Source organism: Schistocerca serialis, chromosome 9, assembly GCF_023864345.2.
Source record: "Schistocerca serialis cubense isolate TAMUIC-IGC-003099 chromosome 9, iqSchSeri2.2, whole genome shotgun sequence".
Lineage (NCBI taxonomy): Eukaryota > Metazoa > Arthropoda > Insecta > Orthoptera > Acrididae > Schistocerca > Schistocerca serialis.
This window is the reverse complement of record NC_064646.1, coordinates 430,195,006-430,214,123: the sequence shown is the minus strand read 5'-3', so window position 1 is coordinate 430,214,123 and position 19,118 is coordinate 430,195,006. Positions and strand designations below refer to the sequence as shown.

General features: G+C 41.6%; 1 protein-coding gene across 1 annotated transcript; it reads right to left on the bottom strand.

Moving 5' to 3' along the window:
• Nucleotides 1-8,051: 8,051 nt before the first annotated feature.
• On the bottom strand, nt 8,052-16,552 carry LOC126419680 (fatty acid-binding protein, muscle-like). Its single transcript, XM_050086866.1, has 3 exons — nt 16,471-16,552; nt 11,804-12,084; nt 8,052-8,102 (listed from the first exon to the last, which is right to left on the bottom strand). Exons 1-3 carry the CDS (start codon nt 16,550-16,552, stop codon nt 8,052-8,054), a joined length of 414 nt encoding a protein of 137 aa, XP_049942823.1.
• Between the last annotated feature and the right edge of the window lie 2,566 nt (nt 16,553-19,118).

The following is a 19,118-nucleotide window of genomic DNA, read 5'->3' as shown; positions in this document are numbered from 1 at the left end:
CAGGAAACGTATCCAGGAGGTTCAGTACGGGACGTCCACAGTGTACAACACCACAAGAAGACCGATATCTCACCATCAGTGCCCGCAGACGGCCACAGAGTACTGCAGGTAGCCTTGCTCGGGACCTTACCTCATCCACTGGAACAGTTGTCTCCACACACAAAGTCTACAAACGACTGAACATACATGGTTTATTCGCCCGGAGACCTGCAAGGTGCATACCACAGACCCCTGGTCACACGAGAGCCCGTAAAGCCTAGTGTCAAGAACACAGTACATGGTCATTGAAGCAGTGGTCCCAAGTTATGTTCACAGACGAGTCCAGGTATTGTCTGAACAGTGATTCGTGCCGGGTTTTCATCTGGCGTGAACCAGGAACCAGATACCAACCCCTTAAAGTACTTGAAAGCGACCTGTATGGAGGTCGTGGTTTGATGATGTGGGTTGAGATTATGATTGGTGCACGTATACCCGTGCATGTCTATTACAGAGGAACCGTAACAGGTCAGGTGTATCGGGACGTCATTTTACACCAGTATGTCTGCCTTTTCAGGGGTGCAGTGCGTCCCACATTCCTCCTGATGGATGATAACGCACGGCCCCACCGAGCTGCCATCGTGGAGGAGTACCTTGAAACAGAAGATATCAGGCGAATGGAGTGGCCTGCGTGTTCTCCAGACCGAAACCCCATCGCGCACGTGTGGGATGGTCTACGTATCGCTAACGTCTTCAAACCCCGACGACACTTCAGGAGCTCCAACAGGCACTGGTGTAAGAATGGGAGGCTATACCCCAGCAGCCGCTCGACCACCTGATCCAGAGTACGCCAACCTGTTGTGCGGCCTGTGTACGTGTGCATGGTCATCGTATCCCATATTGGTGTTGGGGTGCATGTACAGGAAACAGTGGCGTTTTGTAGCACATGTGTTTTGGGATGGTTTTCTCAACTTATTACCAATACCGTGGACTTACAGATCTGTGTCGTGTGTGTTCTCTATGTGCGTATACTATTAGCGCCAGTATTGTGTAGTGCCACGTTGAATGGCACCACATTCTGCAATTATCCTTAATTTATGAGCATGAGTGTAGTTAGTTGTTTCTTATTTTTAGTGCGTGTTGGTGTTCATAGTCAGTCATGCACCACACGTTCGGAAATGGCAGTTGACTCTACGGTGTTTCCACAGAGACGTGTGGTTAGCAGCTAGGGACACGTATTATGGTTGTTTCGTATGCCAAACGCATACAGAATTAGTCATTAATATTTGTCGGGTTTGATTTGCACCAATGAGGTGCTCGTTCTGGCTGGGGACATCTAATTTGGATCGCAGCTGTTCTTAAGGGAACATTTACGTTCGCTGTGCGTGCAAACGTCTGACGGTATAGTCCTCAACAGCTTATTTGCTTGTGCTTGATACTATCAGATGTACATTGAGAGCTGTTTTCTACAATATGATTGAAATGTCTTATTGGTTTTCTGTAGCAGTGTAATGAGTTACACGCGTGCAACGAAACATGCACAGAGATACCGTGCAGTATACTCCTGGAAGTGTTGTTCTGTTGTTATCTCAGCTGTCGTTTGTCTTGGCATGGAAGGTACAGGTGCTTTGTGAGGGCCGTATCCGAGAGAGAATCAGTTTAGCTAGCTTAGTTGCAACTTTTACTCTTTGAACAGGGTGGTGCCACTAGCAACCTATCAAAACCATTCGACTGAATTTGGACGTTATCTGAAGCAGCAAAGAGTTCTTATCCTTTTTCATCTTCTCTGTCGTCCTCCCTCTTGTAGCGTGATGATGCGGGAGGGCAGCATTAATATGGGTGTGGCCGGTATGTGGTGCGAAGTGGAGGGCGGGCGCGCCTCTCTCTCTGTCTCTCTCTCTCTCTGTGTGTGTGTGTGTGTGTGTGTGTGTGTGTGTGTGTGTGTGTGCGCGTGTGCGCGCGCGCGCCGCGACTGGCGTGCGGACGGCGGCTTCCACCGTTAGTTTTTGTTTTTGACGTGTTGTCTGTCTGTTTGTACCGTGTCCGCGAGTGACGCTTATGCCGGGGAGGGAGGTTGCGCAGGAGTGTCTGTTTGTGGAGAGGGGTCGGCCTGTGTGTGCCCTGGCGAAATCAGGAGGGACGGAAGGAAGGGAACTGTGTGGAGTACGAGACGGCAGACAAAGTTTGCTGGCGACGGAGAGTTGTCAGTGGCCCTGAAAGGGCCGTTTGTGTGTGGTGGGTGCCGCGGCGCGGGGCGGGAAAAGAAAGGGAAAATTTCCCTGTGAGTTCCCAGAACGTTACAAATGTACCTGTCGGGAACTTCGACACCAATTCAGCGTGACGAATACTCTAGCGCGTGAACTAGGCACATCGCACCAAAGGGGTGTCGAAGGGGTTGCCTAACCCTAGACATTAGAGCAGCCCTCAGGCTGATTTGGTGTCGAAATTTTGTGAAGGTACATTTCTATCGTGCTCAGGGGCGCAGGGTACCACGCTTTTCCACCATTACGGAGGCAGGTTGTAGGGCATTCGAGCCAATTTTTTTTAAACATGTGCGTCATTATGAGAGGCAATTGGGGGTTTCGGTAAAGTGATACTTTAATTTTCTTGATTGGTGTGTTTAAGTTTTCGATGTGTGATGATCAGATTGATATACGTTGGATGTTGGTAGGTACAGAGGAACGACGTCTATGGTGCTTGCGTTTAGTGAAATTTTGTACTCCGGGTGGTTCTATTTAATTTTGCTCACTGATGCGCATTTTGAGATGTTCTCTTACATTATGTGTAAGGCACAACGGACGTATTTTCGTTATCGAGGTTGTCCTCTGCCCCCAGCTGTTGTCCTAAGCTCTCACTGCAAAGTCATACAGCGAGAGTAGTTCTAAGTCTTTTGGGGCAAATTGTTGATTCTTAGGAACAGTACTGCCCTACGCTTGTGCTATCACGGTAGATTCATCAGGCTAGTATCTGCTTGGTTATAAAAGGATAAAGTCCCCGCTATAAAATAAAAACTTAGATTGAGCTACGGCTAGTGCCGATTACCGTAAGACGGTTACCACCCGATAATTGAGTATCATCTTATGATAAACACCTGCTGGCATAGTTGTCCTTGATGTGGAGTTAACAGCGAGCTAGGGTGTAGCTTAGAGAGCGGCACAACTGCCTACTAACGTGTAGTGAATTTTGTTGCTGGTCGGGTACGTGTAAATGTTTGGTATGTAGGTAGTTGTGTGGTCAGTGCGACCTATTCCTAACCGAAGGGGGCCGGGTTCGATTCCAGGCCCGGTCGGAGATCTTCTCCACTCGCGGACTGAGGTTGTCCTTCCAATCAAATAGTCAGAATTGACATCCCACTGTTAAGAAGGCAGTAAGAGCACGTCCCGAAAGATAAGTTGTGAGTGTTTAATACGTACATAACTATTTTATCAGCTGTATAAGTGAATGACGACCACGAAAATTTGTGCCAAACCGGGACTCGAACCCAGATTTCCCGCTCTAAGCGGACAACTCACAGCCTGACACAAACTCCCATATGTCGTCGTTACTGCGTCACATACTCTTACACACATTATGTAATTCTCATACAGGGGAAGGCATTTTACCTGAGAGGTGCTCCCTGGTATCGGCGGATAAATAGTGTGTTGTTAACAAGAAGGATGCATTGTTTCTTCGGGCATGCGTGCACTTCCAAAGGAACAAAGGCATTGCAACCGACTATTTTATTGTCAATAGGCTTTCGAAATGCTAGGGCGTGACGCCTTCCTACTTTATATTCTGTGAGTCCAGAAATTCTGAACTCTTTGTTGAATCATTGTGAAAGTCTAGAATGTTGTTGGATGGGATGCTTTTACTTGGTGCGATTCAAAAGCTGTCAGCCAGTGGTGTTGGTTGAAGTGAGATCGCCTTGGCTATTCATATCTCTGTTTCAGGGCTTCCGCTTTCCTCTGTCGTTTACTCTCAGCAGCTGAGGGGCGCGAGACGTCCTTGCTATCGACAAGACGCCTTGTTCGTAGAGACGGCGCGGTTCTCACATCTGACGCATAGCTCACTCAAAGGACGTAGGATCTTACTAACTGGCGTTTGAACTTGGAAAAATAAAATAAAAATAAAAATTGACAAATAAATTTGTTTACAACCTACCAGTCTCAGTCGTAAACAGCTCAGTTCTCCACTCCTCATCCAAGTCGTCTCGCGCCTCAATTTTTTCATGTACGCCACATCGAGTTCGGCTCATTCGTTGATGATCGGATTCCGTACAGCTTCCACACTGCGCGGACGTAGGTTCTTCTGACGAACCAGCTTTCCCAAATTGTGTCAGACTTTTTTTTTGGGGATTCAGACTGGGTAATTTTGAAGGCCACTCAAGAGGTGTTAGGGTTCATGAGGTTTGTTAAACGACGAACGTGTCGGTACAGTCATGAATACATGGATGTAACCGAAAGCGGGAGTGTTCACGGCATAGAAAATGGTTCAAATGGCTCTGAGCCCTATGGGATTTAACATCTGAGGTCATCAGTCCCCTGGAACTTAGAACTACTTAAACCTAACTAACCTAAGGACACCACACACATCCATGCCCGAGGCAGGATTCGAGCCTGCGACCGCATCGGTCGCGCGGTTCCAGACTGAAGCGCCTAGAAGCGCTCGGTCACAACGGTCGCTCATTCACGACATACCCATAATGAAGATTTTTCACCAGGAATGTTGAAATACACTGTGTGATCAAAAGTATCATGGCATCTGTATGTGATGGACATCTGTATGTGATGTGGAACTGACTGCTACGTGTTATGAGGCGCAGATCCGCCGGTGTAAAAGGACGTGAGGAGTATTTTGTCGTCTGTAGAGAAACCGTTACAGCAAACTGTGTCAGTCAAGAGGGTGGTGTAACTTCGAATATGGCCTAATCATTGGATATCATCTGAGTAAAAAATCCATTACACATTTAATGCTTTCAAAAATTTTCCATGTCGACTGTTGATTTGTTAGTCAGTTTTGCACGATTAATCGTAATGATGTGGATCGGGTCATTTACATTCATATCGCAATTAATTTTTAAATATGGATACATTCTGAACACTTCGAACCTTCCAAATTTTCTTTTAAATATGCAGACGTGGCTTAGTAGTCCCTATCCACCACATTTTACATATTACTATAATGGAAATTCTATTGTAGAATAGAAGGATTATCAAGGAGAAACTTTTTCAGTTTGCTTCCAAATTTAACTTTTCTTTCCGTGAAGCATTTTATACCGCTGGCTAAGTGATCAAAACTTTTTGTTGTAGCACTATGCACACCTCTCTGTGTTAAACACAGTCTCAACGTGAATAACGAATATCATTTTTCCTTCTGGTCTTGTAATTCTGTCCATTATTGTTCCTTTTGAAATGTAGTGGATTATTCACAGCAAACATCTTGAGTGTATAAATGAACTGTGATTTCATTGTGAGAATGCACAACAATTTAAACAGATGTCTGAAAGATTATCGTGGGTGAGCAACACATATTATCCATACAGCGTATTATTGAGCACTGAATACTTTCTTTCTTAAAAATGAGCTATCCCCAGAACATTATTCCATATGAAGTTACTTCATGTAAACATGCAAAAATATGTCAGCCTAGTACGTTGCCTCTCTTGAAGATTTGCAAATGTGGCTGAAATAAGTTGTTTTAGGAGTTCCAAAATGTGCTTTTCCAGTTTAAATTCTCATGAATATGGACACCTTAGACTTATGGAGTTTCCATCCTATTTATTGTTCCCTTACCATGTGTTATACTTGTTACTGATGTAGGACATCCAGATGTGCCGAACGGAATATGTTGTGTCATTTTAAAATTGAGGTTGAGACAATTTTATCGCAGAAAACCAGTCAATAATAGTTTTAAGAACATTGTTCACCATCTTCTCTGTTTCTCTATGTGTGCTTCGATTATAATACTGGCGTCATCTGCGAAAACAATGACTTCTGCTTGTTGTATATTAGGCGGAAGATAGTACATATATAAGGAACACTAGTGGACCTGAGACTGGCAGTTGGAAAACGCCATACGCGATTTCCCCCCGGTCAGAATTACGACCCCAGACTATATTGGTTAAATTACCAAATATAACTTTCTGCAGATATCACATTATCCACTGGTTGGGTATCCATCAAACCTATAAAACTTCACGTTGTCTGGGAGAATGCTATGATTCACACAGTCCAATGCCTTAGATAGGTCGCAGAAAATACCAATCGGCGCTATTTTATTCTTTAATGCTTGTAAAATTTGGTGATTGAACATTTAGATTGCGTTCTCAGTAGAGCAACTCTTCTGAAACGCAAACTGTGATTTGCTGAGGACATTATTGTTACTAAGGTGAGATACTATTCTAAAATACATCATCTTATCAAAAATTTTGGAAAATATCGATAGTGAAACAAGTCGGCAGTTACTGACAGCTCCCATATCAGCTTTCCTAAGAAGGCGTTTAACAATCATATATTTCAGTTTATGTGGAAAAATGTCTTGAGTTTGTGATGCATTACATGCTTCAGATAAGACTGAGTTTATTATGTCAGAACAAATCTTTAAATTTTTACTGGAAACACCAACAGAACCAGATGAGCTTTTATTCCTGAGAGGATGTATAATTTTCTTAACGACAGAAGGTGAAGCTGGTATTAGATCCTTATGACTGAATTTTGTGAGATATACCTTTCCAATATACTGATGTGGTTTTTCTCTTGAACTGTTTGTCCCTAGACTTTCTACTACATTTAAGGAATTAATATCAAATATATATGCCAGCTGTGTCTGATCATTTGTAGCACTCCCATTCAGTTAAATAATTATGTTATTATTTTTTATGTGTGGTTAGGACGCTACATTCCATATAGCCTTAAGTTCGTCGTCTGAATTACTGATTTTTGACTTTATCTGCATGTTCCTTGATTTTTTAATAATTTTTCTGGTAAATTTGAGCAGTTTTTTTAGTGTGCAGCTACTGCAGGATCTCTGCTTGTTCTTGCCAATAAATATATTTCCCTCTTCCTTTCACAGAATACTTTAAGCCCCCTATTGATTCATGGGTTTTTACGTTGTTATTTAATGTCTTTTCTGATTAGCTGATGTGGAAAGGTATTTTCCGATAATGATATTAATTTATCTTGGAATAGATTAAATTTTATGTTAGCATTTGATTCGTTGTATATTTCATCGCAGGTCATCTCTTGTAAACTGTCCTTAAAAACATTTTTGCTATAATTATTAGTTATTCTGATTTCCACTGGTAAATATCCACTCTATAAGACCCTATGTTATTTATCCTAAATAACTGTGCATCAGGATCAGAGGTCAGCCCTCCGGCGTCTGGCGAGTCCACGGAGCAGAGGTTAACAGAGGGCGGGGATTGGACAACTCGTACGCATGTGTAGTTTTCCCAGTTCCGTATGTGCCACCCATGCAGTGTGGATACTGTATAAACTCCACGAAAGTTCTTTAGGCAATGCGACACAAAAACCTCGAGGTATAAGAGGAAAATACGAACAAGAGAGGATAAAATAATAGCTTAAGAGGCTATTACCAGAGCTGTTTCTGACGGATGCTCCAGACTGTCAGTGTGAAGCGCATATGTCTACAGCCGAGGGTCGAGGCACTGGCTAAAGGAGCAGTCATTGACTGAGGAAAAGCTTCGAAACTGCGATAAGTAATCAATTAGAACTACCTTCCCCTGAGTTCTCTCAATTATTCTGTACAATTACTCATAACGGACATTAAATGTTTTGAGATTACTGAATGCTTTCCATTTACTGCTATGAAACTTTTTAACCACGTCTTTTCTGTGACTGCAAATTTTTCAGCTGCGCTGATATGAAAATCTTTATTCATACAGTGAGTGTCTGTTGGAAACGCATACTGACACATTCAAGACGAAACAGACACTAAAATATAACAAATGAGTGGGTACGGGTAGAGCAATTGCAGTCAAAAAGAGTTTCATATTGAAGTTATACTCTGACAAAAAAATTTATTGCAAATATACAAAGGAAATAAATTACTAAATTTTAGACGAATGAAAGGCGAATTCAGACTGCTTTGTAAATCCTTTTTGCAGTGACGCTGCCAACAGAGAGGGTCTGAAAGAGAAAAGTAATTTGTTATAAATCATTAACTCATAAAGAATTATTAGTTTCAACTATTACTAATTATGATTATGAGAAAGATAATAATGCAAACATAACAATGATTGAAATAAGTAAAAGTGCACTCATTATGCAATAGTACCAGTTCGTTATACATATTGGCAAAATAAGAAAGGGCATTTTCATTGTCCACCAATGTACTAAGGTTTCCCAGTTATTATTTTACTCATCCATAATATCATTTTGTGATAATATTAGCGGATTGGCTGTTCGACAAACAAGATGTTAATGTTATTGAAAAATTCCTTAATTATTCTCCTTCAGTGCAGTCACATAAAAGAACTGAGACTTAAAAGGTGGTCTTTGGAATTTGGTAGACTAACTGGGTAGTAGATGTGAAGACTTGTAAATGAACTGCTCATAAAGAGTTTGTCACACAGTCACAATGAAATTAACAAGTAGTTAATAAGATCTAACACAAAATAAAAATACAGAAATGATCCATGTGAAAGAGACAGAATGGAAAAAAAAAGAAAATACAGTAACGTAGACACGATCGTATGAGGAGGAAGACTGAAAGATGAAGAGATATGCAAACCTAAAGAGTAGTTTCTCATAGGTTCCAGTAAATATATTTATTTTGGAAACCATAGGTCTCCCTGCCCAGCGACCGTTGGATTTGCAAGTGGTAGAATGTAGCGATCGGTCGTGGATAAGCTCAGTTTATTACAGATCGGTTTGGACTCAGTGCATACATCATACAATGTTGTCACAGACGTTTGATGTGACCACACAGATGCTGGCTGTTCTACAGTCGAAATAGGTCTGCAATAAATTCAGATTATTCACGACTAATCGCTGCATACTTCCACCTCAAGTAAGTATTTCAGAATGGTATTTGGATTACACTGCAAGGATCTGCAAAAACTGCAGAGCTCATGCGGTTTCTTTTTAGTCAATTAGAAAAGAGAAAGCTGTGTGGGCCATGTTTCTTGTTTTCAGTGTTCTATCGCAGAACAGATTAACCTTCATTTACCTCTTGTAGGGCGACGTATGCTCGTATAATCATACCGAATACTACTATTTGTAGCAAATATCTTGCTTCTAAAAATTTGTGGCAGTTCTGTGCTCCGGGTGAACCTCAATGATCTACGAGGATATCCTAGGGATAAAGCAGAAATTTCTAAATGCTTGCGTGAAATACAGAAATAGAAGGTAGAAGGTAGAAGGTGTTTCTTACCAACACTAATAGACCACTTAACAAGCGCAAATATTTTTCGAAGTGATAGTTAAATATGATGTGTATATGTATGGGACCAGACTAAAAATCACATATAGCGCACGAGAAACATATTTTAAGCTTTTGTAGAACGTACAAGCTATAATAAGAGGTTAGATTGTCTGATTAAAAACTGAACAAGTCACCACAGAAATGCGTACACCAGAGCAAAAAGTGCTAAGGACAAGAATGTAATGGAATGTACACAAACGAACTTGTGCGCACTGAAGTGCCTACGAAAGTATGAAAGTTTATTGTTGCGCACGGAAGTTTATTCATTACTCTGCTGCTATATACTCATAAGAAGGGAACTGTGATAAAATGAAAGGCATCTGACAGAGTTAGGGCAAACAGTAACAAATACAACATAAAAACAAGTGTAAGAATTATTTTAATCCGATTTTATGAATATGACAAACACGCACGTATAAAACACAAACACACACACACACACACACACACACACACACACACACACACACACTCACACACAAAATGGAAAGCGAAGAAGAACACCAAATGATTTACTAATGATTAAAAATGACGGACATGAAGAAGCTGTGGAGGTACGTAATTAAATACAAGGATGGTGTGATAAGTCTGATAAATTTCCACAAAAGAATGGAACATTTATGTGGCGCGTTCTAAGGATCGTATAAAGAATTTGAACAACGTACAACGTGCAGTTCATTGTTGATAACCGTCTGAATTGGTCACTGTGTTGACTGCGACTGAAAATTAACAAAACTGAGATTCGTGCTAATCTTAATCATTTTCCTTTGAAGGCTTGGCTGTCGCAGCAATCGAAACAGAAGTGGACGAAGAGCACGCGCACTCTGTACCGTTATTAAAGACCATTTACTTTTGGCTTAGTGAATTTAAGCGTGGTCATGATGACCGTCAAGTTGAGATTACCTCAAAGGAAACAGTTGACAAAATCCATGATACGGCGCAGCAAGACCGCCGAATAATAATTCGTAAGACTCCGGAGACTGTTGGATCTCAACTGAGCGAGTGCGTAATATCCTGCACGGAGAATTGTCTACGATGAAGCTGTGTGCGAGATGGGTGCACCGATTGGTCATACTCGACCAAAAGCATCCAGCACAACATTTCAGTACAATGTATGGCGATATTTAAACGCAATCAGCAAGACTTTTTGCGTTGATTCGTGACCGTTTGTGACAGCTAGATCCAGCATTACACACCAGATTCAAGATGGTAGTCAAAACAACGGACAAAGGCTGGTGAAAGTACGCCGAAGAAGGCAAAGACCATTTTGTCAGCTGGTAAGGTGATGGTCACTGTTTTTTGGCTTTCCCAAGAAACAATATGATTCATTGTTAGATCGTTTGACACTTGCGTTGGATGAAAAAAAGACCTAGGTCGGTAAGGGAAAAAGTGTTGTTTCACTGTGGTAATGCGCCATCCTACTCAACAATGATAAAAATGCCAAAGTGCGTGGACTGAGCTTTGAATTGGTTCCTCATCCATTCTATTCACCCGAGTTCTTCCCGTTTCTTAACTTGAAACTTTGGATTGCTGGGAAGAAATTTTCATCAAATAAGGAAGTGACAGTTGTAGTCTACTAGTATTTTTCAGAGTCTGAAAGTTGTTATTTCTCTGATTTGAAGAAAAAGCTGGAGGATCGCTGGACCAATCGTACATCCGTCAAATGAGACTGTAAGAAGTAAGGCGAGTGATTTTCTTTACAAAATAACATTTTTCTTGCTTTTTTACCAGACCAATCATACCACCCTCATACAAATTATATAAAATCACGAAGAAACTAATTAATGGATTAGAGGTATTGTGTTTAAACATGGGTAAATTTGACACATTAAGGGTGGAGCACAAGTAACTGTAACAATGTCTCGGGTAAGTCCATAGAAGGAGAATGGGGTGACAAAACAGTGTTCTATAGAATCTCATGATCCCATAAAAACAGTATATAATATCCAAACAAAGGGCATGCAGCAACAATTTAGAATCATATTGTCCCCATCAAGCTATTTTTCTGTGAAGCAAATTTTATATGTTTGAAACAACCATATTACTCTCCTGAGGGGTTATGATTAAAAGTTACAGTGATGCTCACAGACGAGCAGTTCCTTGTTTGTACCACAATCTGAGAAACCTATCAACCGGGAATTATGCCTTGTATCGGGCAACACTACCAATTTGAAATCACATGAGATGTTATAGCAGTAATTATACACAAGTTTGAGGCAGACGGTACAAAACTTCCTTCAAATGATTTCGAACTCACTGTCATGGGTTACCATACTGCAACATTCTATCTGACACACAGACACACACACACACACACACACACATACACACTAACATATACACACAGCAAGAAGAGATGCAAAACAGAAAGTGCTGAGAGTGGGAGTTTTGTGTTGGGGCTCACCGCGACCATCTTGTCGGCGCTGAAGGTCTTCTCTATGGTTACGGTCTTGCCGTCTTCGTACTTCTCGACCTTGACCAGCGTGTCGGCGCCCCTTTGCGTGACGGTGCTCTTCCTCTTGCGGCCGGCCGTGTCCTCTGTGAACTCCTCCCCCAGGCGGTATGTCAGCACGTGTTTGTACTCGCCCAGCTGGGTCACATCCGTGACCTTGTCACCCTCCAGTGTCAGAGTCAAGGTGTCCTTCGCTGACAGAGCCATCTGGCGGTGCGTGGGATCAGTGACTCCTGCAGGTCAGAAACTAACATCAATATAAAGAGAAATTACTCAGCGTGTAGAGACTCGAAAGGAGTTTGTCTCATCGATCCTCTTCGAGACGCAGTATATCTGCGTCGAGTTACTTAAAATGATAATTTATCTATTATTCCCGATTGAAATTCTCATCATTAGGAGGATGTGGGTAACTGAAAGATTTGTACCGATAACTTAACTGTTGTATCTACGTCTATACTCCGCAACTCACCCTTTGGTGCGAGGGTTCTTCTGTTGTGACTATCACGTCCCACCTTCCTCATTCGATTCGCGAGTAGGCCATGGAATGAACAAGAATCCATAAACTCGGTATGAGCTACATTTTATCTAATTTCTCGTCACGGCACTTTCTCAGAAAATTTTTCGAAGGAGGTAGTATATTGCCGACTCTTCTTGGAATGTATGCTCTCGGAATTTCAACACCAAACCTCCTGGTGATTCAAAATGCCACTCTGTTGTATTGTACTGTGTTGTGTGTTAACCGGGGACCTAGAAACGACCCCGCCGCAGCCGCAGTGGTCCACAACCCGACGACGACTACCGCAGTCCACTTCACCCCTCCGCCACCCCACACAGAACCCAGGGTTATTGTGCGGTTCGGTCCTCGGTGGACCCCCCAGGGAACGTCTCGCACCAGACGAGTGTAACCCCTATGTTTGAGTGGTAGAGCAATGGTGGTGTACGCGTACGTGAAGAACTTGTTTGCGCAGAAATCGTCGACATAGTGTAACTGAGACGGAATAAGGGGAAACAGCCCGCATTCGCCGAGGCAGATGGAAAACCACCTAAAAACCATCCACACACTGGCCGGTGCACCGGACCTCGACACAAATCAGGCGGGTGGATTCGTGCCGGGACCGGGTGCTCCTTCCCGCCCAGAAAGCCATGCGTTAGACTGCACGGACAACCGTGCGGCCTCCATTGCTATTAGTTCAATACGTCCGTAATACTCTCGCGCCTACTTTGCAACCACGTGGAGAAACATGCCGTTCATCATTGGTTCTGCTCTGTTGTTACTGTGGTCGTCCGTAGAACGACTCGCTCGTTGCAGCTCTCCATCCTACTATATCCTGTCAAGCCTCTTCATCTCTGAATAACTAATGCAACTTACATTCTTCTGAATCTCGTCACAGTATTCATCGCTTCATCTCGCTGTACAATTTTTATCCTCCCCCTCCTCCCCACACTTCCCTCGCGAACTAAATTGGTGGTCCCTTGGTGTCTCAGAATGTGTTCTATCACCCGAGCCCTTCTTCTAGTTAGGATCTGTAACAAAATTCTTTTCTCCCCAATACTATTCAGTATCTCCTCATTAGTTATGTAATCTATCCATCTCATTTGCAGCGTACTTCCCAAACACCACATTTCAAAATGTTCTATTCTCTTCATATCTACATTGTTTATCATCCATGCTTCACTTTCATACACAGCTACATTCTATACAAATACTTTCATAAAAAATTCCTAACACTTAAATCTATATTCAATGTCAACAAATTTATTTTCTTCAGAAACGCTTTTCTTGCCATTGCCAGTCTACATTTTATATCCTCTCTGCTTCTGCCATAATCAGTTATTCAGGTGCCCAAATAACAAAACTTATCTACTACTTTAAATGTCTCATTCGCTATTCTAATTCCCACTCTATCACATGATTTAATTCGACTACATTCCTTTATCCTTGTTTTGATTTGGTTCATGTCCATCTTATATCTTCCTTACAAGACACTGATCATTCCATTCAGCTTCTTTTCCATTTCCTTTGCTGTCTCTTATGGTATTACAATGTCGTCGGCAAATCTCAAGGTTTTTATTTCTGCTCGCTGAACTTTAATTACTACTACAATTTTTTTTTTGTTTCGTTTGCTGCTTACTCGTGTACAGATTGGCGACAGACTATGACCCCGCTCACTCCCTTCTCATCCACTGCTTCCCTTTCATGCCCCTCGACCCTTATAACTGCCCTCTGGTTTCTGTACAAATTGTAAATGGTCTTTCGCTCCCTGTATTGTACCTCTGATACCTTCAGAATATCAAGGAGAGTATTCTAGTCAACACTGTCAGAAGTTTTCCCTAAGTCATAGAGTCAGTTTCGTAGCACGTGTTCCTATGTTTCTCGGAAATAAAAACTGATCTTCCTGATGTTTGGCGTCTACCGGTGATATGGAACATGCGTGTTCATGGCTCACATTTACTTCCATCACCGAATACAACACTGCACTGTTCGTTACACTTGAAAATTTAGTTTAGTGCGAGTAGGTCTCAGGCACCAAGGGTTTCGTGAGAACTTATTTATGTATATAGATAGTTCCTCCTTCCCGGGAATCGAGAATTTCGCCGATTCGTGCCTGTAATCGATATAGATACATGCAAGGTATCAAAATATGTGAGATAAATTGCCCTATATTTTCATTGCCTTGGCGTAGAGACATGCTTTTTCCAGGAAAAAACTATGCCTTATAAAATCGTGTTATTTATATTTTATGTGTTAGAGAATAAACCTATTTTGTTACTTGATTCGCTGCATTACCTGACGAGCGACTCGATAAACGTTATTATCGGATGAAAATCTTCATCAGTTCCAAATGAAGATTTATTACGTTCCATTACGCAAACAGAATGGAAATTTTAGAAAGACACGTCTAGAATACACAAGAAAATGTTCTGTGACACGAACAGCACGCATTTATTCCAGGGAAATCCAGTACGAGAGCACAAGTATCTAGATGGGAAGGCTGTGGTAATGTTTTACCTCAGTACACAAAAGCTATCTAACGCTAAGTACAGAAGGAAGATTCAGAGAAATCTAAAGGAGATGAAATAATGAAAGCCAAGCTTTGTATAATTTGGAGGAGAGAGAGAACCCACTGGTTGTAACAAAAATATGTGCTTTTCATCACGACCATGGTATAGAGACGGGAAAGCTTGGAGCAAACTAAATGTTGGCATGCGAGAGGAGTATAAAGAGGCAGTTCAGTGGCAGTTACACGCATGAGAGAGCAACGTGGATGGTTACGAAATTAAGCTTTGGAGATTTAAGAGCGGTATTGGTCACATCTAGAAGACCACAAATAACGTCGCGTGCAGTCAGGCTGAGAGGATATTAACTGAATAGGATGGAATGTGAGAGATATTTTGAGACTACCATAAGAGAAATGGGGAAGAACTGTGAAGAAATTAATGTGCATGAGTAAGAAACAATATCTTTAAAGAACATTTGCCGTGGTCACGTACCCCAAAAACTTAAGGAGGATGGTATACCAAACACACTACAAACAAATGTTGATCTATGTAGAAGGTAGACAAAATGCAAACGAATAAGATGAAATTCCTGAGAATGGTCATAAAAGGCGTGAGACCAGACGTAATAAGAAATAAAACAGACACAGTGACATTAAACGAGGAACTCTCGCAAGAAAAAATGGAGAGGACAAGAATGAAGTTGTACATGCATGTTAATGAACGCAGCACACAAAGCGTGCCTGCAATAAAATTACAGCGCAAAAATCAGAGAGGAAAATCGGTAGGTACACGGCTCAAGAGAGAATAGGAGGCAGTTCCAAGGACATAAATTCATAGGACAAATGGTAGCGGGGCAGAAGAAACTGGAAAAACATTCGTTTTCATATGATCCAGCTATACTAATAAAAAGGATGGTAAGTATTATCTTGGTGGAATACTGTGCCGGTGTAGGTAAACTTAACGTGACTTGAGAAGATTATGTTAACACTGAATCAACTAAGTTGTAGCCCCTTATCAAGTTTCTGAAGAAGTAGTTCAGAAATGTAAAGCATTCCATTGGAAGACAATTACGACATTACGTACGGTAGTTAAAATGTTACTTATGTGGGAGAATCTGTACAGCATTGAACTGTATATATGATCAACATTATTTATAGTATTACTTTTGGGAGACTTTCAGAAGTGGTGGTCGAATTTCCTTTATATTGCTTTGATTTTTTCCTCCCCGTAAGCTTGTCTAGTCTCACTGTTGCTTGTAACAAAACTATCGATGTAAGTGACTCAATAATTAACGCAATTCGATCTATTCCTTTATTCGGATTGTAAAAGTATGCTCTGAAGGTTCACAAAACGCCTATCATACATATGTATAATTGTAACACGAAATTATCTATTCACACTCAAATTCGTATTTATAAACATGCATAAGAGATGTTGATCTCAAGCGTAATTGTATAAAGTTCAAGATTCTTTTTTCTTCTTCATTCTTAAGCAACTCAAAGCTTCGCACTGTCGGGTAGGCAGCCTATAGTTATGATCTAAAGTCCCTGCTGACCGGTACTATGTATAGGGTCCGTAGGAGAGGACAAAGACAAAGTTGACGCTTTTTATTGACTCACCGCTGGCGTCCAGAAACGCCTCCATGTTCTCCATGCTGGCGACGTCCAGTTCATAGCTCTTTCCAGAAAACTGTTTCACCATCTCGAATGCTTTACTCTTCTCAGCAGTTGCGGCAGAAGCAGAGAACCCAGTCTGAGTTCTGGCACTGCGCCGGTCTATTTATCTGAGACCTACACCCCTCGAAATATCGTCACTTCTTGTATGAGATAGTGGTACCGTATTTGATTATTAAGGCGGTATCCGGTACTGCCGATAGCAACTTGAGTCATCTCAGATCCCGATATGCGATACCGAACTTCAAGGTTAAAGACATTTGCTTCCGATTGTTTTGTGAGAGCCAGAAATTTCTTCGATATTGGTGTCATCTACTATTTGGTTCGCTTTGTATCTCATGTAGAGTAGGGACTATGTGCAAGATATTATTTCTTTAATTTCTATCAGTAAGTCGCCGTTATTTGCGTTCAGAAAAAATACTGACTTGCTTTGTAACATAACATTCATTTTTGGGTTGTCTCCAGGAATTTAACCACCTTGAATGCGTTACATGGGTCTCTTTGTGGGCGGGTAAGTACTAAGTAATCTACAGAGCTCTTTCAGAGACTCTGAAAACTTTAATCTTTGTAACTGTTGTGGCCTTCAGCCCTAACACCAGTTTTATGTTACTCTCTAAAATATCACGCGTGCCAAGTGTCTTTATCTCTGAATAACTACTGCAACCAACATTCATTTAAACTTTCCTAATGTGTTACTGCATTAGAGCCTTCTTCTCTGTGTTCACATACATTTCTTAATGCCGCAGGATACGTCCTGTGTACCGATCTCTATTTTTAGTGAAGTTGTGCCATAATTTTTCTTCCTGTTGAATTAAATACTTCATTAGTTGTTCGATCTGCCCATCTAATCTTGAGTATTATTTCAGGAGCTTCTCTTCTTTTCTTGTCTTAACTGCTTACCGTCCATGCTACACTCCCTTACGAGGCTACACTCCACACAGACAACTTCAGAGAAGACTTCCTAGCACTCAATTTTATGTTCCATGTTAACAAGTCTCGTCGTTTCATAAATGCTTTTCTTGCTGTTACGAATCTGCGTTTTGTATCCTCTGTAGCTCGGCAATCACCAGTTAGGCGTATATTGCTCCTCAAATAGCAATACTCATATACTACTTTACGTCTCTCAATATACCTCCTAGAGTAAGTAATTTCAGACGTATTGCTATTACAATATACAACCTGTAACGAAAATCTTTACATATTGACATGAGTAATAGCAGCATCTCGGTCACAGGCTCGCGTCTATTCTATTTTCTGTTTTGAAAGTCAATGAAAAGGATAGTATGTATTTACTTACGTACAAGTAGTTTCTGTCAAAAGACCATGTTCAGATAATAGATAGCATTACATCAGGTTTAAGGAAGGTTCCTCGGCATCAAGTACAAGATTAATATTACGGTCGCTTGACGGAGAGTCAAATGGTTCAAATGGTTCTGAGCACTATGGGACTCAACTTCTAACGTAATCAGTTCCCTAGAACTTAGAACTACTTAAATCTAACTAACCTAAGGACATCACACACATCCATGCCCGAGGCAGGATTCGAACCTGCGACCGTAGCGGTCACCCGGTTCCAGACTGTAGCGTCTAGAACCGCTCGGCCACCCCGGCCGGTGACGGAATGTCATTTTGCGTTAGTAAACACATATTTCAGATACTTTATTCGGTTTTGTGATGTCATTTTTAAATGAGTTTAAGCTATACATTACTTTTTACAGGAATTTTTAAAATTTTATTATATCTTAGGTCATCAACTTGAGACAACCAAATACCAAATTATGATTTGTGTTAAATACAGGACTTTTGTGGTATCAGATTCGCTCTCCGATTACACTGCGTGGATGTATACACACCAAAAAAAGTTTTGCATCACCTCGGTTCCGAAAGTTTCGGAACCTGTACAAAAATTGAAATAGAGATCTGCATAAACATCATTTCCACCCTTTTCATTACTCATTAAAACCACACACTGCATGTTGTACCACCATACAACGAGACCTTCAGAAGTGGTGGTCCAGATTGCTGTACACATCGGTACCTCTAATACCCAGTAGTACGTCCTCTTACAATGATGCATGCCTCTATTCGTTGTGGCATATTATCCACAAGTTCATCAGGGCACTATTTGTCCAGATTGTTCCATTCCTCAACGGCGATTCGGCGTAGATCTCTCAGAGTGGTTAGTGGGTCACGTCGTCCATAAACAGCCCTTTTCATTCTATCCCAGGCTTGTGCGATAGGGTTTATGTCTGGAGAACGTACTGGCCACTCTAGTCGAGCGATGATGTTATCCTGAAGGAAGTCACTCACAAGATTTGCACGACGGGGGCGCGGATTGTCGTCCATGAAGGCGAAAGCCTCACCGCCAATATGCTGCCGATATGGTTGCACTATCGGTCGGAAGATGGCATTCACGTATCGTATAGCCATTACGGCGCCTTCCCTGACCACCACCAGCGTACGTCGACCACACATAATGCCACTCCAAAACAGCAGTGAACCTCCACCTTGCTGCACTCGCTGGACAGTGTGTCTAAGGCGTTCAGCCTGACCGTGTCCGACGATTGTTAGTTTGAAGGCATATGCGATACTAA

Coding starts and splice junctions, on each gene's coding strand:
- LOC126419680 (XM_050086866.1), bottom strand. CDS start 16,552: ATGGTGAAACAGTTTTCTGGAAAGAGCTATGAACTGGACGTCGCCAGC. Junction 12,085..16,470: donor GGCGTTTCTGGACGCCAGCG/GTGAGTCAATAA, acceptor TCTGACCTGCAG/GAGTCACTGATCCCACGCAC. Junction 8,103..11,803: donor GCGCCGACAAGATGGTCGCG/GTGAGCCCCAAC, acceptor TTTCTCTTTCAG/ACCCTCTCTGTTGGCAGCGT.